This window comes from Harpia harpyja, chromosome 2 (genome assembly GCF_026419915.1).
Source record: "Harpia harpyja isolate bHarHar1 chromosome 2, bHarHar1 primary haplotype, whole genome shotgun sequence".
In the NCBI taxonomy this organism is placed as follows: domain Eukaryota; kingdom Metazoa; phylum Chordata; class Aves; order Accipitriformes; family Accipitridae; genus Harpia; species Harpia harpyja.
Window position 1 is genome coordinate 7,332,374 of NC_068941.1, and position 18,244 is coordinate 7,350,617.

The 18,244-nt window shown below is 39.9% G+C and overlaps 1 protein-coding gene across 16 annotated transcripts in view; it reads left to right on the forward strand.

Moving 5' to 3' along the window:
- The first annotated feature begins 990 nt into the window (after window positions 1-990).
- BLTP1 (bridge-like lipid transfer protein family member 1) overlaps window positions 991-18,244 on the forward strand; it is a 127,618-nt gene continuing 110,364 nt past the window's right edge. For 7 of the 16 annotated variants that reach the window (XM_052814582.1, XM_052814669.1, XM_052814657.1 and 4 more), the window contains exons 1-5: window positions 5,731-5,945; window positions 9,082-9,211; window positions 12,832-12,948; window positions 14,787-14,865; window positions 15,520-15,584. In XM_052814582.1, the coding sequence (XP_052670542.1) occupies window positions 5,943-5,945; window positions 9,082-9,211; window positions 12,832-12,948; window positions 14,787-14,865; window positions 15,520-15,584 (394 nt within the window). In that variant the 5' untranslated portion in view covers window positions 5,731-5,942. Of the gene's footprint in view, window positions 1,099-5,043; window positions 5,138-5,727; window positions 5,946-9,081; window positions 9,212-12,831; window positions 12,949-14,786; window positions 14,866-15,519; window positions 15,585-18,244 lie in introns of those variants that run through there. The other 9 variants (XM_052814572.1, XM_052814647.1, XM_052814696.1 and 6 more) reach the window with 7 other exon arrangements.

The following is an 18,244-nucleotide window of genomic DNA, read 5'->3' on the forward strand; positions in this document are numbered from 1 at the left end:
GGCTTAGGGGATCTGTGTTTTCCCTCCAAAGGATTTATTTTGCAGGTACGAAGCAGTACAACCAGCCTTCTAATCTAGGTGCCCAAGGCTGGGAGACGCGGCATGCTGCAGCCTCCGGAGGCCTCGGGGGCGTTGAGGGAACGCAGAGCTCAGCACAGGTCTTAACAGCGTGCAAGCACCACATGGGAAGAGGTATGCACACATGCATGCACGCTCCGTTACTGTTTCGGTTTCCTCTGATACGCCACTGAAGTCTGTAGGGTGCACACCTGGGTGACTCTAAAGAAATCTGTGTGTTTACCATGTTTTACTACATCTGGCAGTCAGGTCACAGCCACGCGTGTATTGGAAAATGTCTGACAATTAGCTTTTTATCTGCCTGTCTTCTGGGGGCGAATTTTGTTCACCTGCTTTGGAAGGAGCACACAACAGACAGAAAAACCAACAGCCAGAACATAGAATTACCCAGCCACTTGGTAAACACAACACTTCGGGGCCTCCCAATTAAGGAATGATGGACCTGCGAGCAAATGGGAAAGCGGGACGTGCTGTGGATTGACGGGCGCTCGGTCCCTGGGCTCCACAGCCTCCGCTGACTGACTGGAGGCCCGACGGCAGCCCGGGCCAGCGAAGGCCGGCAGCCCTTCTCCTCACGGGACGCCTCTGCACGGGGTTGTGACGACGGCGGAGAGCTGCGTCTGTTGCAAAATCCCTCAGATAAATTAAAATTTAGGGGCTGTGTTTATCGGCTGGAGATACCAGCAGGCAAACCCACAGCACCGGGACCCCGCCAAGCTGCGCCACGACCTGCGCATGCGCGGCGCCCCCCGCCCCCCGTGAAGGGGCGGGAGACTCTCCCGGCCCCCCCCATGCGATTGGCGGCGCGCCCCCCTTCTTCCCGCCCCTTCGGGGAGCCACCGCCCTTGCCATTGGCCCCGCGGGTCGGCGGCGCCTCGCGGTTGGCTCCGGCGGCGCTGCGGGCCGGCGGCGCTGTGGGCGGGGCGGCCCGCCGTTCGCCGTGAGGTGCGGGAGGGCCCCGGCCGCCGCCGCTGCCGCCGCTTCCGGGTCCGTGGTGAAGCCGCCGCGGAGGACGATGGCGTAAGTGCGGGGGGGGGGAGGTGGTGGGCGGGGTCGTACTCCCGTTCCCACCGCGTTGGGCCTGGTGCGGGTCCGCCGCGGGCTGGTTGAGGAGGGATCGGGCCCCGCCGCCGGCCCTGGGCCTGTCGGGCCCCGCCGCCGGCGGCGGCCTCCGTGAGGGAAAAGGCGCCCGGGCGCCGGGCGGCTCTGAGGGGCGGCAGCCGCCCCCGCCCCAGGAGGAGCTGGGGCCGGCGAGGGCCTCCGCCGTGTCGGGGTAGGGGGCCGGGGGGCCGGGCCGCGCTCCCTACGCGCTCGCCGATGCTGAGGCGGGGGCGATCGTCCTGTGCCGCCTCTTCCCCCCCCCACTCCCCCTCACAACGGGGCGTTGTGTTACCGGTACCGGTGTGTCGCCCCTTTCCTCCGCCGGCCCCGTCCGCTTTCCCTGGAAGCGGTGTGAGAGGAAGCCCCTCCGGTTTCACAGGTTCCTGGTTTTTTTTGTTGTTTTTGGTTTTGTTTTTTGTTTTTTTTTCCCTTTGCGTATGTCTTTTGTAGGTTAACGCCGTGCAGAAAGGGTGTCAGGTCAGAGGACGGGAGTTCAGGCGCTTCCAGTTTTGTTTGGCCGGCGAGGAAAGTTTTGCTCTTCCTTTCCCTGGCCGGTGAAAGACGGATCTCTGCCAGCGCCCGCGGTCCTTAGGGAGTTTAAAACACACACACGCTCATCTGACACAAAACGCACCTGCTTTTTGACATGTCCAAAGCTGTAACGATAACGTGCTTGCGCTTCACGTTGTCAGTAGAAAAAATCTGAGGTAATTTATCGATATAACATGCTCGAACACATTAATACGGTGGAGATGTATTTTGAAGATTAGCGTATAGCCGGTATCCTGGTCATAATCTACGTCCGGATTTGTTTCCCGTCTTAAGGCACATCTCCACAGCAACCTTCACGAAACTTTGGGAAAACTTCCAAAGTTGGTAGTTTGCTGCAACAGATGTATCTATCTATAGATAATTTTATCAGGTTTAATATGAAAAAAGACCACGATCGTTGCCATGGGAGTTCTTGTGTTGTGTAATTTGATTAGTTAATTCTACTTTTCTGGCTTTTTTTTATTGTAGCTATGCAGGTTTTTTTCCCTTTTTTGTGTGTAAAACGTGATGACCAGATAAACAATCGGGCCAGAAATTTTGGCAACTGAGAAGAAAAACTGAAGTGTAGGAGGGAGTAGTCCTGTTGATTGTAAAAGTATGTTAATAGGTTATTCAAATAGTCATTGGTAAAAGCAGTATTTAAGGTCTGATTAGGCAGCTGGCTCCAAATGGATGTTCAGGGATGTTCGCTTAGGATCATGGCCTGAATTTGCACAATTTGACAGTGTTCATGAACAGGTTAATGCATGAGTAGATTTTGCTCATGGTGCATCGTTTTGGGTTGATTGGGTGGAGGTACATGCACGTCCGGCACTTCTCTAGAGAGAGCTCTCATCCTTGTGTGTGGCATGCTGAAGTAACTCACCCCTTTTGGGTATGCCTTTAGAAAACTTTGGCATGTGAAATATGCATCAGCTGCTCTCTGGTAATTGCTCTTTTGCATAATTTTGTCCTGTGGGAAATAGGCAAAGTTTACTGCTCTTCATTAGCAGTGTTGCAGAGTTATCCTGTGTTTACGGTGATGTTGAGACGTACTACCTTCTCCTAGTAACTTTTTATCTTCTTGCATAACTTCTTATAGCACTTGTTGTTGTGCCAAAATCTTTGGGTTGACTGTAGACTGGGACAGACACTAATGAAGACCTATATGTAGTTCACTTAAGGATGGTGGTATATGTAGTCACAAGACTGATTTTTAGTTTGATTTATGGCAGACTTCCCCCTTTCTCCAAACCGTGATGGTGTGTCAGAGGAGAAAGTTAGAGGAAGTACTTTTGGAAAAATTCATATGTAAGGTGTAGAAGACTCAATTTCATAGAGTATTTCAGAGGTACAATGCTGTAGTTCAAATTAAAAAAAAAAAAGGGGGGGGGGAAGTCATTGCCTTGTTGAGACCAGCCCCAAAAAAGAATATATATATATATTATTTTTTTTTTTTTAAATAGAGAAGTTTGCATAAGGGAAGTTCTTTTTTTTTTCTTTTTTTTTTTTTCCTACTGTTATGAGCCTTTTATGTTGTTTGGGTTTTTTTGGTTTTGTCCTTTTTTTTCTTCTGCAGCATCAAAAGCTGGCAATGTAAGCAGAACAACCCCCTCTCCTGAACAAGTCTGGGAGGCAAGGTTAAACAACATATTTTTATTTTTTAAAAATTAAAATGAAATGAAAAATCATCCAAAGTTCAGTTAGGCATTCCTAGGCTAGCAGTTGAGTGATGCAAGGAGTACTGTATGTTGGTTGCCATAGCAAGAGTTTGTCTTTGATTTCTTCTGTATTAAAACATGTCCTGTACTACTAAAAGTAAATAAACAAAAATATGTCACTTCTGTGGTTTTGGACACCGGATCAGTAGATACTAGATTTTTCTTCTGTTTTCTCTCGCTGCTCTCAGAAGAGTGTTAAATTTCGTTTTAATTTTTTTTTTACTGTAGATGCTTCTCTGGTGGTTTCAGTTTCTCTGTTAGGTAAAATAAATCTCCTCAGGTAGGCTACTGTAAGAATGATTTTTATCTTATAGTTCCTTTGAATATACTTTAATTTTCATTTAGTTAATTTTTAAGTAAATGTGTTGTTTACTAACGTAAGCTACTGTAGTGCAAATGTTTTTTTAACTAAGGCTGTTCACACACTGGTTTAACTAGGTGTGACTCTCTTCTGTGCTCTGTTTTTAGTTCAGCTGTTTCAGCTGGAGGTGGTAGCAAGATTTCATTAGTATAATTAAAGCATTAGTTTAATTTGTTTACAGTTTACCGCTATTGTTACTTCAAGCACTAGCAGAGGGGGAAGAAAATAGGCCTGAATCTTAGTTATTAGAAAAAGAGCTGCTGGTGTTTAATTTGGTGTAAGTTATGAAACCAATGCAACATGTCAGATGGCAGAATTCCTGTGCAGCTGCTGTCACTTAGCTTATTTTTTGTGTACATGTGATTTTTGAGAACAACTTTCCTTTTCTTCCTTCCTCTTTCCCTTGTTTGTTGATTAAAGAATAGCTGAGCTTCCTAAGCTGTGCTGGGATGGGTTTGAAGTCTTCGGACCTAACTGGAGTGTTTTGGGAAAGGTGCCAAGGTTGGCAGCTTTTTGTTTTGTGAAATGTGCCTAATGTGCATCTGGGTGCTGACAATGTCATGATACCTTCAGAGGAAAATTCAGTTGAGTTGTGTTTATGTTTGTGAGACTCCTTTCTAATATCATTTAATTATCTAAAGCTCTGATTTCATAGCAGCTGTTGCTGGAGACCCTTTGAAAGAAAGTGATGGAGTTGGTGGGATGCAAAAATGCCATTTCTTTCCTTTTCTCTAAGGAACCGTTGTGGGTATGGCTCCTTTACTGGAGATGTGAAGCATCCAGGTGTATTATCTATGTTCACTTATTGAGACCAGGGGAATTTTCCTCCTGTTGTTTAATGTATCATTTTGGGTGTAATTGTGACTCCACTGTCTTGTAATTGCTGTAGAGGTTGGGAATTGAGTATCCTCAGAACGGTAGTTAACCTCTAATAACATCAATTAACATATATTTGATCAATGCTTGATTTCTGTGAAAATCTGAGGAATATGTCTGACGAATTTCAGCTCCTGGTTTATTCCCCCCCTGAATTCTAGTAGTAATAAGGGGATTGGCAGCATCCATTATTTCCCTACCTGCTTCATAACCATATTAAAAGTGTTTCTTTTCAATATCATGAAATGCTAGTTATTTTCCGCACCTTTGGATACCATTTTTATTCAGCTGTTTCTACAAGGTGTGCCAGGAAAAGAGCGTTACAAAGGATGTGATAAATAAACATTTCTTCTTCTTTCTCCTTTTCTTATGCAGCTCAAGACCCCTATTACCCTAATGCTCTTGGGCACTGAATAAAATATCTGTTGCCTTCATCCTCAGCTATAGGTACAGGACAGACCTTTTTCAGGTGGGTTGTTGCTCCCTAGGCTGCAGCTGTCTGCCAAGCAACTGCACTCTGGTGACCAAGAGCCTGATGACCGGGCTTATGGTTTTTTGTCTGTCAACTCTTTTCATACAGGCATGCTTTCTGTAAATTTTTAATGGCTTTGTTCAAGCAGTGTTTTTTTTTCCTCAGTGTTAATCTGTCAGGCTGAGGTTAAAACTAGTTTACCTATTTGGTGTGATTTAAATGTATTTATAAAGATTTGAAGCAGCTGCTTTGGAGTATTTGGTGCTTTAGGGATAGCATATTTGCTGTGAAAATTGGATCGAATTTGGTATACTAGAAGCAGGCTGGAAATGAAGTGCATCCCCCAGGATTATAACATCCCTTGCATCTTTTTAGTACTGAGGAAAACAGATCAATGTGTGACACAAGTAATTAAAAGTCACTTTTTTAAGTCTGTTAAGTGTGTGTTTCTGCTGTAAAGAAAGCCTGTCTGATCAGGAGGAGCAAATCTACAGCAATATCGAACCCTCACATCTTCAAGCCAGTCCACTGTCTGCTTTGAACAGGCCAAGTGCTCTAAACATGCACAACCTGAAAAGCAGGCCCCAAGTATTCCATTTTGGGCATCATAAATAAAGGATTTGGCCTTTATCTCTCCTTACTTCAGATATCTCATTTGCAGAAAGAAGACTACATAACCCCTTAAAGGACTGCTGTGAAGATAAATACAAGTATTGGGATTCTGTCACTTCAGTGCCACAGAATCCTCCTCTTCTCCTGTCCTCCTCCCAGGAGAAAGCTAATATGTTTTGTATGTATTAACATGGTATGTGGTAAATGAGAGCCATGAGTGACATACTGAAGAGTAAAGATGTGCTTAAAAAAAAAAAAAAAGGTGGGGGGAAAGGCAGGTAAACCAAAACACTTGCCATGGTCTTGGACTATTCCAGCATGTTAACTGATCTTATTGTCACAAAACAGTAGAGACCTTGAGAAAATACTACAAACAAGTGTGGAGATGTAAATGTGGAGTTCTGGGTTTCTCTTCCTCTTTGATGGATTTTCTTTCTTGTATTAGCAGGGTTGGTTAAGACTCAGTTTCCCGTCCAGGCTTAGGTCTCATCCTTCCAAGAGTAGTCAGTCCCTTAAGATTTGGAATGTATACTGTTACTTTAGAAGAATACAGTAGCAGTATGAATGTAAATTACAGACTCCTCAACCTATGGGTCAGTGTTAGAGCGCAACACTTAATGTTTTGTCTGCTTGCAAAGTTATTTTGCACACAGGAATAAATGCAACAGAGGGTGGCTTGAGTGCAGGCAGCTGAGAAGTATGCATGATTTAAATCTATGGGTACAATATATAGGACATGGAAGATGAAGGCAGTTAGGTGCAGAACGGTCAACAGAAAGAAATGCTGGTTACTGAAAGCAGCTAATATCTGTCCTGAAAAGACGGTGTCTCTTCCTTGTAACAAACATGATGATCCAGATCTTGCTTCTCCATTCTCCGTGCTGTATAAATGCACAAGGGCATTATAAACAGTGTGTACTACTTAAGTCTCTGCATGCATCCCCTTTCTATTACACTAATTCATATGGCCAAAATTGCTTCATAATTTAAGTGGATTAAGCACCTGGTTCATCTGAGATGCATACCAAGAGCCCACATCTAGTGCAGGTGTTGCTTCTGCCTGTTTCTGAGTGGTTAAACTTTCATTGCCATCATCCTCTTCCTCAGGTGATTTGATCAAGGCTGAAGGGTGCCCTGACAAAAAAAAAACAAACCAGTGGGGCAGCATGTTTAAGGATCAGCTGTGGAGCTCCAAAATGGTGTATTGACATATGATGACTGATGGGGGATTCCTGAGTTTATTTGCCTGCAAATAGCAGATGTATTCCAGAAAAATTCCAAGGATATCCAATTTATGGTTCTGGGTAGTGATGACAAAAAATGATGAACACTGTCTTTGTTTAAGCAACTAAGTATCAGGATCCCATGACTTGCAGTCTCTGAGTTGTCTTGCTGCAGTCCTATTTGGAGCATAATGATATTTAATGTCCTGTCTCAGTATCGTGTAACATTGGGTGATAATTTCTTAGGAAAAAGCACCACGTTGTTTTCTTGAGAGATTAAATAGTGTTTGTGTTTGTTAAGGTGGTAGGCAGTCCTCACCAACTGACAGCACTTCCACCATGGTCTTGATCACAAAAGAGTGACTGTGTTGCCTCTTTGTAAGAAAGGGAAAAAACCAAGTTCTTTCTTCCTTTTTGCTGAAAGTGTTGATTTTGGTTTCTCTGGTTACCCTGTCATTCACGGGTTAAAGGCTCTTACAGGCTGCCTGCAGAGGCATCGTCTGCTTCATAATACAAGTTGACATGTGGGTTTTTTATTAAGGTACTGCGAATGTCTTGAAGCAAATGACACTGCCATTATGTGATTTAATTTGCTGTTGTAACGTCCCTTTTAAAACAAAGGCTTATTTTTTAAGGTGTATGTATGTGTGTGTGATGCTTATTATTCCTCTTTGTAGGGGAGCTAAGTTAGTAGCTTCTTTATCATCATTACTGGAAGCAATGTCTGGTGTTTTGGTGTTTGGGGGTTTTTTTCTTTGTTTGTTTCTGTTTATTGCTTTCATGTTCTTTCCTCCCTATTCTATTCCTTCTTACAGAAGAGGTAGCAAACAGATTGTTAGCACTTATTCTTGGGACTCTACTTGTGTTTTAGTTCAAAACATAGGCTCTTAAGTCAAGGTACTGTATTTACCCAAATGTAGGGGAGAAACAAGTGCATTAAAGGCAGGTTTTTTCAACTTTTTCCACATTTTGTTTTCAAGTTATAATAGTGAGAGGCAGTATGGATATCACAGGAATAACTGGATAAATTGTTAGTTTATTGCTAACACTTCTAAATACTGACTATTCCAAAGATGTTTTGCTGCTCAAAAACTAAGGTCTTACCAATGTTATTTAGTTTTATGTTCTAGAGCTCTTGATGGAGAGCATCAGAGACTTCATAAAGAAAGGAAATAAAGTCTACTAAGTTTTTTTGAGGTTGAATACTGACAGGAAGACAGGCTGCCAGGAGCTGGAAGGTGTTTAAAAAAAGGAGGGGGAAAAAAAAAAAGCAGAATTAATGCTTATATGCCTATCTTCCTGTAAGAAGGCTTGACATAACATCCAAGGGAGAAGACTTCAAATGAAACTAATGCAAGTAAAATATTACTGTGTAATTACAGATGTTATGGAGTTGAGCTACTCCCTGTTAATCACACTTAATTAATATAACCCAGTTGCAAAGTGATTTATGGGTGGTTTGAGTAAGTGTGTAAGATAAGAAGGACTGGTTTTCTGCTCTCTATAACAGAGATACTATGTAGTCACTTTTTATAAGATGATGCAAATCCATCCTTAAGCAGAAGAATTAATGGACACAGTGGATTAGGAGGTTATGGGAATTTTCCATAACTCCTGAAAGTGTCTGCTTCGGCCTTTCCTTCCACAGGGGCAGGGGGTTCAGTCTCATGTTGTCTCATATTCCCTTTTTGAATGTTAGAAGGCTTAATACAGACTCATTTTTACTTGTATGTTCAGTTACCTTTTGACTTACTGCTACGGTACAACAGTTTTATAAATTTATTTGTTATTATATGCTGTATAGTGCATTCAGGGTACTAAATTTGGAGAGCGTATTCTCGCATTCTGTAATCTGTTTTAGGGAGGCACATGCCTGGAAACTCTGTTTGTTTCAGCAGAGATGAGTGGAAGTGTTTCTGGAGCTCTAGAGTAGAAGAAAGGGTAGCTGAGAATCATGAAGATGTTATTGAAGAAATAAAACCAGTAAATTCATATTTGTGTGAAACAGACTGTTAGAGGTTACTTAACAGGGTACATACTCAATTTTCTCCAAACTGTACTGCGCTTGTTATTAATTTTGGTTTGTTTTTGTTTTTTTTCTGTCAGTTCTATAGGTGCTGGTGCAAAAACAGTTTAGCAATGGATCAAAGAAAAAATGATAGTTTTGTCCCAAGTATCACACAGTTGGAAGACTTCCTAACAGAACATGACTCCAATGTTGTTTGGCTGTTAGTAGGTAAGGTGAATCTATTCTGTTTTGGTTAAATGTTTTTTTGTGTGTGTACTTTTAAACATGGTTCTCTAAATGTTGGCATACCAATATCAAATTTCTTACCAAATTACATCACAATGTTGAAACCAGTTTTTTATTTGTCATACAGCTGCTTAGTGAAGTATGGCAATGCTGCTTAAGTAATTAGGAAAGAAAAAGTAAAGAACTGTTTCCAATGCTAATTGTGCTGCAACACTTGGGAGATAAGTCCAGTGTGCAAAGGACGATGCTCTGCAATTGCAACTCTGCAAAATAAGAACTCAGTGAGAACTTCTCTCCATGAAATAAGTTTTTTCTAACACCAGAGTAAGCTGGTGATTAATTGTAATACCATAACAAGGGATTAGCATTGTAGCACATGACAGGCAGATACAATAACTTCATTATACCAATATGTACCTATCTGCCATTTAATATCGTATAGTTTGAAAAGTGATATAAAGACTATTGTGTTTAATGACATAACTTCTAGACTAAATGGTGTGCCACAATAAGCCTTTAAGCCAAACTATTGTGTACTCGGTTATGGGCTGCTTTTGTAAATGTGCCTGATTTAGGTATGCTCATTTTTTTATAACACTAGTGCTATTGTTTATATTTGGGTAGGTGGTACTTTTATTTTCTGAGCCTATGAACATGTGGGTCAGGGACAGCAAAATAAAAACTAAGTTGTATTCAGGTCTGGATGAGAGTGCTAGAAGTGTGTGATGAATTCGGACTTTTCTGAAGGTAGAGAACACCTGCTTTTCAGCCTTGATTCTTGGACCTGGAATGAGGGGCAGCACAGGAAAAATAACTTTGTTTTGACTTCTGGGACGGTAAAGCATGGCTATTGACGTATTGGAATTATTTTTCAGTAGGCCAAACTGAATGAAAAGGACATAGGCAAATTAGCTAAGGGTGCTTTCTGAACATTATTTCTTTCACTTTTTACTATGTTGACATGGAAAGCTTGTACTCAACGTAAAATTCTAAGTGTAATCAAGATGAAAATAATGGAATGACCATGCTGATAGTTGCTCATGGTAAAATGTGGAACAGATGCAGAACAGATCTGAAAAATTTGTCTCTGGAAGCTTTGACTTGAGAATTAGAGATGTTTGGGTCTTTTGTGAAAGAATAAAAGTGTCAAATTGCAGCCTGCAGAATTTTCTTTTTCTGTTTTTCCCTCTCTGTGCTGGATTCCTAGAGCAAACTACTAGTAATTCTACCTGGAAAGTATGTAGGATATAAGCAATTCCATTTAACAGCTATAATTTAAACCAAAAGCTTTGCTTAGCTTTCTTATTATCGTGAATATATTAAACTTACAAATTTCTGTTTCATAGAAGGGTGGATGGAACTTCAAGAAATAATATAGTCCATCCCCTTTTTCTACAAGCAGAATGACCTATATAGAATTATGCAGTTTTGGGGAGCTGCTGATCCCTTAAATTGTAAGAAGCCACCTGCTAGTCCAGAAACAATGACACAAACAACAGAAAAAGCTGGGTAGCCTCCGGTTGTTATGAGGTTTGGATAGAAACGTATTCAGGTAATATTTATTAACTGACCCAGTTTCAACCAGCCTATCCTCCTTTGCATTCATCTGCTGACCTATGGCATCCTGTTATAAGAGAACAAAAAAAGTCAATAGTTTCTTCTCCTGAATCCTGGAACAGCTACCTATTCATCGCCATAAAAGAGGTGATGAATTCTAGAAATGAACATGCTCCTCAAAGAGCTGTTGCTCCATTCTAGAATAATTTCTAAAAATCACATGCAGTAAAACTTTCCAAATGTAATTTCCAAACTGTAGTTTCAGTGAAGAGGCTTTTAAAATCAAGAATATAATAGTGAGATGAATAGAGTTTATGGGATCTGTCACTTAATAGCAGAGACTAGATTTGCTGAGGGGAAAGAAAAGGCTGCAATTTGTGGCAGAGGTGAGACTAGTGGTAAAGGCAGCGGATTAGGACCGTAATGCCTGGAAACTGCACTAGTTTGCTGATTTTTCTCAGTATATGTCACCTTAAGAGGGTACCTTTTTGGCTTTAGGTATGTAGAAGTTAAGTGTCTAGTTGAACTTTAATCTCGAATTAAGTTTTATTACTGGAATGAGACCCTCTGAGCATGAGTCATTCCACCTTTCTCCCTACATTGGTAGAGGACCAGTAGTGAGTAGCTTACTCATCCGAAAGCGAGGGGAGGTAAATGCTGTCCTTGCAGTATGCCTTCACTGAATGCCAAGAGCAGCGTCTTTCCTGGGGTATAGCTTTAACCCTCCCTGTCTTGTTCCTGTGTAATCACCCACACAGATTTGATTTGTTTTACATGTCAGGTAGCTTACCTGCCCAAGTGTATGAGCTACTTGAATTTTGGCCACACTAGATCCATTTTCCAGTAAGGAAAAGACAAAGTCGTGCAAGTCTGTCTCTTCTACCTTCTCCTCATCTTTCAACAAAGCACAGGTGTTGTTACAAAGCAGTGGAGCATCCCACTGCAAAAAAATTAAGGGGCAGTAAAAGGACAGGTTGTGTTTGTAACTTTTTTGTGTTTTTTTTTTTTACTTTCTGCAGAGTGAAGGCATCATACCTGTATGCCTTTCTGCACTTCAGATTTCCCATAAAAGGCACAATAAATCTGAGCTTTTCAGTATAAAGTGTATACATAAAGGAAAAACTTCTGTTAAAAAGTTCAGTTAGTATAATGAGTAGAGTTACTGCAAATACAAAAATTGCTTTCTTTTCTACTCTGCTTTGGATGAAACAGAGTGGTAATTATCAGTAAAATGAGTTAGAACTAGTCCGTTCCCTGGCAGTCCCATTCCTTTTGGGTTTGTCCTTCTGGAAGCTTTCAGAACCCTTGTAGTTAGAAATAGGTTACTAGCTCTTAATCAACTAAAGTAAAAATTACTTTGGGGATTAGCAGACCTAATTTTTTTTTTTTTAAAAACATGTTTCTCATTGGATTGCTATTTCCTTTTTCCCCCTATCAAATTCCATGCTTGAACTGTTAACAGATTTCTGCTAACCCAAGGACTGGTACATTTCTCTCAGGATACAGCAACTTAGGAAATGGTTTCAGATGTGATAATGTTGTTTCCTGTGCCAAGATATGAAAGACTAGAAATCTATTTTACAGTTCATGGTGTGGAGAAGGCAGGAGAAGGAATGTAGTATGACTTTTGTGGTGGTTTTTGGTTTTTTTTTTAGGGTGTTATGAAATAAATGACCACGTGGGATAATCCATGTTATTATTTGATCTATGAAATTTAACTACTTGGATGATAAGGGATGTAATGACATATGTGGTGCCTTTTTGCAAGTCCTCTGGAGGACAGGTTTTTTAATATTGAGGACTGGAAAAGCAGTGAAGAATCTATATTCTTCTGAACTTCCCCTTTCCCCTTTTCCCCGCCTCCCATGTCTTCACATCCTTCTCATACCATCTCTCTGAAAACACTCATTAAAGTGTCCCATAAGTTTCAAATTTTTTTTGAGAGTAGAAGAACATTCTTGTGCTTTATAGTCTTAATAGGTAAGGCTTTTATCTAGGTCAGCATACTTTAAAAAATAATTGAATTCATTTTAATCTTTCAACAGCTACAATATTGTCTTGTGGATGGATTATCTACCTAACATATTATAATTCCCGGAATATTGGACTCATTTTAACATTGGTTCTTAACAGATTATATAAACATGGCTACATCCATATTGGTAAGTTATGATTACAGTAATGCTGCTGTTTAGCTACTGCTTTTTATTATACCTCAATTTGCTAAAAACTCAAAGTAAAATCAAAGTGTTCCTTTGTTAGAGTAATTTGAAAATTATAAGCATGGATTTAATTTAAGAAGAAAAAAATTCAATATCATGCTTTAGGGCAGGATTCTTGGTGTAGGTAGAAAAACACCCCCTTTTTCGTTGAAGTCTCATTATTTTATATTAAAGTTCACTTGACAGGTTTTTGAACTTTGAGTCAAGTTTACTTTTTTTTGTTTGGTGTCTCTACTTTGTGTCCTTAAAATCTGTACATTTTCCATTACCCCTTTTTCAAAGCCCTGTAATCGTAATGGTTAGTGTCCTAAAAGGAGAAGATTGACCTCAGTCCCCCATGGGACCTGCCTGATCCGCTTCTGAATTTGCCTCATAATTTGGTGTTAAGGGGTGCAACCTCCCACTCCCCCACACCTTTGAGGCTGGTTATACAGCATCTGAACTGTGGGTTGCAACCACTGGAGTGGGCTCAGAGAGGCACAGTGGAGCCTCAAGCCTCAACTCCCTGTTATGGCAGTGTCCTTGCTTTCTAAATAAACTGTCAGAACAACTAATCATGTTAATCCATACTGGGACTGTGATATGTAGAATTTATACTGTCTAGAACATTTGCATCAAAATCCATTAACTTTTTTTTTTATATTTTAAAACATTTTTGAATAAAACAGGTCAGTACAAATCACTTGGGCACTCACCCACATTACAAAAATATCTGGTGCTGAGTCACAGAGGGCTGTATCCCACAACCTCACTCTGACTGCACTTTTAATTTTCTTTCAGTTATTCTTCCACGTCTTCCTCTATCTACTTCCCAGAATGACAATGACTTTAGTTCTGGACTTTTTCTGCAACTATTGATCATAAATGTAGTGAAAACTTAAAAAAACCCACCCACCCACACCCGCCTGCCGAAGAGACCCCTGCAATAATTTGCTTATGTCCTCAAGAATTTAAGAACTGTAATCCAAACCATCTTCAAATCCAACTTTTTGAACAGCAATGTAGATGAAATACTTATTGGCTGCTACACTTGATCTATGGGCTTTTATTAAAATTTCTCTGTGAAATTGCTATTAAGTAAAGACAGCTGGACATAGCTGACCAAATATATGGTGTTCTTTATAAACTTAATCAGTAAGAAGAACATAACATTAATTAAATCCCATGATTTACAGCTTGGCTTGAATCAATTAATGGTGGGGTTTGGGGTTTTTTTTTTTGTTTTTAAATCAGGGTATACTTAACTTCCGGTGGGTGAGGTGAAGAGCCTTAGGAAAAATATGAGCTATTGCATTACCTGCTGGTCTTTTCATGCTTATTAATCCTTCCTGCTGTAAACACAATCTGTCATAATAATTGGACTGAAAACTTTATAGCCATTTAAAATTTGAAAAATTATTCTGTCAGGAATCTTTATTTCTCTAACTATGGTCTTGCATACAATGGCTTGATATTACAAATGTTCAAAATAGCTTTCCTAACTCTTTTCACAAGCTTCGCAAGGCACCTGAATGTCCTGAGTGACTAGTGTGTCTCAGGGGTTTGCTTGTATTCTTGAGTGCAAATCCAGCACTTTTTAAAGTTTTGTACTTTTTGTCTTATATGTTCTGAATCTCTGACTTCCCTTCTCCTCTGAAAGTCAGTGTGTTTTCAAAGGGAAAACTCAAGATACTCAGTAAACCCATTTCAGATAATTGAATACTATGTTCTTCCTGTTCAGAAAATAAAGCATCAACAACTTTAGGCTAATGTCTGATAAACACTGTTTTGCGCACTAGGTTCCTTTTCATTCTCTGTGCTGTCTGGAAAAGTCATGGTTCGCGAAATCTATTTTATCACAGAAGACATGTCTATCAGGTACAGATTTCCAAGGGGGTGGCTCTTCTAAATAGCAATTTCACATATCAAAATACCATCTTACTAATGAGCAATAAATAGCTTTATAAATGTTAAAAATAAACTGATTCTTTTGATGATAGTATTTAGACATTCTTAGATACTTGTTAGCTCATTTGCTGGTTGAGCATTATCAATTCGAAGTGAGTACTGGACAAGATTCTAGTTGTTCTTAATATCTGAGAAAGAAAACACTTTAGAGTTTGAAGGAGAACTGTTTTTTCATTAATGTCTTTCACTCCCTCATGCTCCCGCTCTTAAGTCTGGCAGATTCATTTTGGCTGAGTAGTTTGCATTTGTCTACTGCAATTGAGAATAATTTGTTTCATGAACGACCCACTAGTGAATAGTTTGTAATTTTGTTTCTTACTGTTAAATTTTGAAAGCCTTGAGAAGGCAATGGATATGGGGTTGTATACAAGTTCCGCTAATGCAGTAATTGTATAATATTATACTGTATGCTTTATGCTGTAATGCTTCATGCTTTAATATTGCTTGTACGCTACTGCAACTGGAGATCTCTGCACTGCATAAGGCAACATGTCATGCAGCTGCATGTAGGATTTTGGATTATCACTCTCTTAACTTCTGTTTTATCTGATTTATTTGATGTAGAATTCAAGATGGATTTATCATATTTCGCTGGTGGAAGATGTACAACCCTAAGCAGAAACAGCATGGTAAGTTTCTCAAAAAGGTTTCAAAGTTTAAGTTTACAGGTAGCCTACAGAAAAATACTTTCTTTGCACAATCGCATGTGTGTAATTGGTTTGTTAATATGTACCTGAAGTACATTGAATCATCAGAAGGTATAGGTTCTTTTAACTGGTTGATCTGTGTTAGTAGTCTAGAACACCACAATGAAATAAATACAGGATTCATTATCAGGGACTTGAACCCTTCTTAAGACAAACCATTAACCTTAATAGTAGCCTTCATTATCTGTAGTCTAAGCATAATTGACCCTGTGTTGAAGTTTGTAACTATAATAAATGGAGACTTCTTATGTTCTGGAAGTGATTTTAGTTTCAAGTTTTAGCGTTGTGCTGTCAGTATTTTAGCAAAAGTGTTACGGTGGGGGATGTTCTTTAGTATTTGATAACCCTGTGTCTTGATGACATCTGTGGTCATAGAAGTTTTTCCTTATCTCTGGCTGAAGAAGGACGATTAACACCAGATGCAAGAGATTAATTGTATCTGCGAGAAAACATGAGTAGCCTGGTGATATGTGCTTAGTCATTTATAGGATTAGAATCTGGTTGAATGAGTCTCAGGTCCTGCCTCTCTTGATTTTTGAAGTGTCACAGCTCCATTACTGATTCAAGGAGGTCCAGAAATGGCAACTGTCTACAGTTGAGGAGGGCACTGATTGAGAGCGTCATTGAACTTTGGAGGGCTTTTTTTTCCCCATCTCCCCTTTGGAAGTGGCCTCTGATGGTGTGAAGCCTCTTAGACTTGTCAGCAAGCTTGTACAGCTGTTGCTTTGTCAGTACCAACTCAACAGTGGTAGGAGTACTGCATACACATTATGCAGGTAAATAGGAGACGCTGTTCAGTAAGGTGATATGAGTTGGGAGGAGTTGCTCACTTCTTTTTATTGAGGCATTACTAAGCCTTTAAGGTGATAGGACACAGTTCAAGTTCTTTATACCGTAAGATGACTAATTCAAAAAGTGGAAGCTAGTCTTAGAGTTAATTAGATTTTTCCGACCACAGGTCATTGTCCAACAGGTTTTCATAGAATTTTCTTCATCTGCTAGTTAAAACATATTTCTCTAGTGGCTTACAGAATGAAAAAATGAGTTGAACTTAATGTAATAAAAATAGTTGTGTCTGTCTTTATGGTGGTATTTTTGCTTGGCAGTATTGCAAGGCTTTAACCATTTCTGCTGGCATTTAAGACTGCGTAATTAGTGGACAAATAATCCAAGTAACCAAGGAGGTCAGAGGTGTATAGGTCTGACAACAAAGTAATGTGAATAAAATACTCTCTTAAAGAATTACTCTTTTTCCTAGGAGAAATAACCTTGCTCACTTCATGTTTTGATTATTTAGCAGAGATGCTTTCATTTTTTACCTTAAAGGAAAAATAAAATCTTCAGTGATTCTTAGCCTATTGTAGTATATTCTTCCTGATACTTTTCAATCTTCTTGATTGCAACAGAAATACCTGTACCTGACCAAACGGTGAAGGCTGCTGGTAACTTGCGTCTTAAAGATTTGTGTTTTGTTCAAGGATTACTCCCTTGCAGCTGTCACACAGAATGATTGGAAAACCTGTTGTAGCTAGATATTACTGGTGCATACTTTTGTTTCAGATCCTTTTTAATAAAACAAAAAATCAAAATAGCGGTGAGACTTTCCTATAGAAAAACACATAGGCTGAATCAGGGCTATTAACAATTTAAAAATCCCACCAGATTTTTATGAAAACACAAGCCTTAAATATATTAATATTTTTGCTTGGAAAAAATACATCTTATGAAGACTTACATATAAGCAATAACGATTAGTTTCTGAGTGTTTTGTTTTTTTAGTTTTTAAGTTCTGTAACTGAAGTGCAGAGTGCTCCTAACAATAACGTGAAACGCAACAGGAATGGGATTTTGCTTTTCATAGTGCTGATAAAGTCCTGTTAGTGTAGAAATAATGTAACCTCATTTGATTTTTTTTTTCTAAGAGATATTAGAGTATTAGAGGAAGGTTTTTTTGTGCACAAAGGGGAGGTTAGTGAAGGATCCTGAAGTACTTGGAGATCTTAATAAGGGAACTCCCTTTCAGGTAATTTCAGGTGTCCAGGGACACCTTAAATTTCCTAAATGCTATCTTTGTCTGTTCAAATGCGTATGAAGCTTGTATCTGTCTCCATCTCCTGAAGGAATGTGCTGAAGGTAGTGCAGACTCCATTCCCTACTGATCTTGTGGGAGGAGAACAACTAGAAATACATTCATATAATCAGAGGTTTTAGAACCGGTAAAGGCTTCAGCGTTAATCCAACCCAGTCATACAAGTTGTAAAGTTTTCCCTGGAAGTGAAATAAGTGACCTTTTAAAAAGATGGAGTGTTGATGAGTACTTGACATGTTCAATAATTTATACCAAAGTAAAATTGTCTTTAATGCTAGGAATTACATATTCAACCTTGATATAACTACAGCTTCCAGGTTGTTGCTCCTGTCAGTAATAAAAATCCAGTATTGTTCCACCTGTGCATGGAACATGTTCACGTTATTGGGAATATTCTTCCCTGATAACTGCTTTCTAACCACATGGCTTCTCAGCCTTCTTCCTGAGGAGCTGAAGAATGTGGCAGTGCCTGCCAGTCACTGCTGACCTGCTG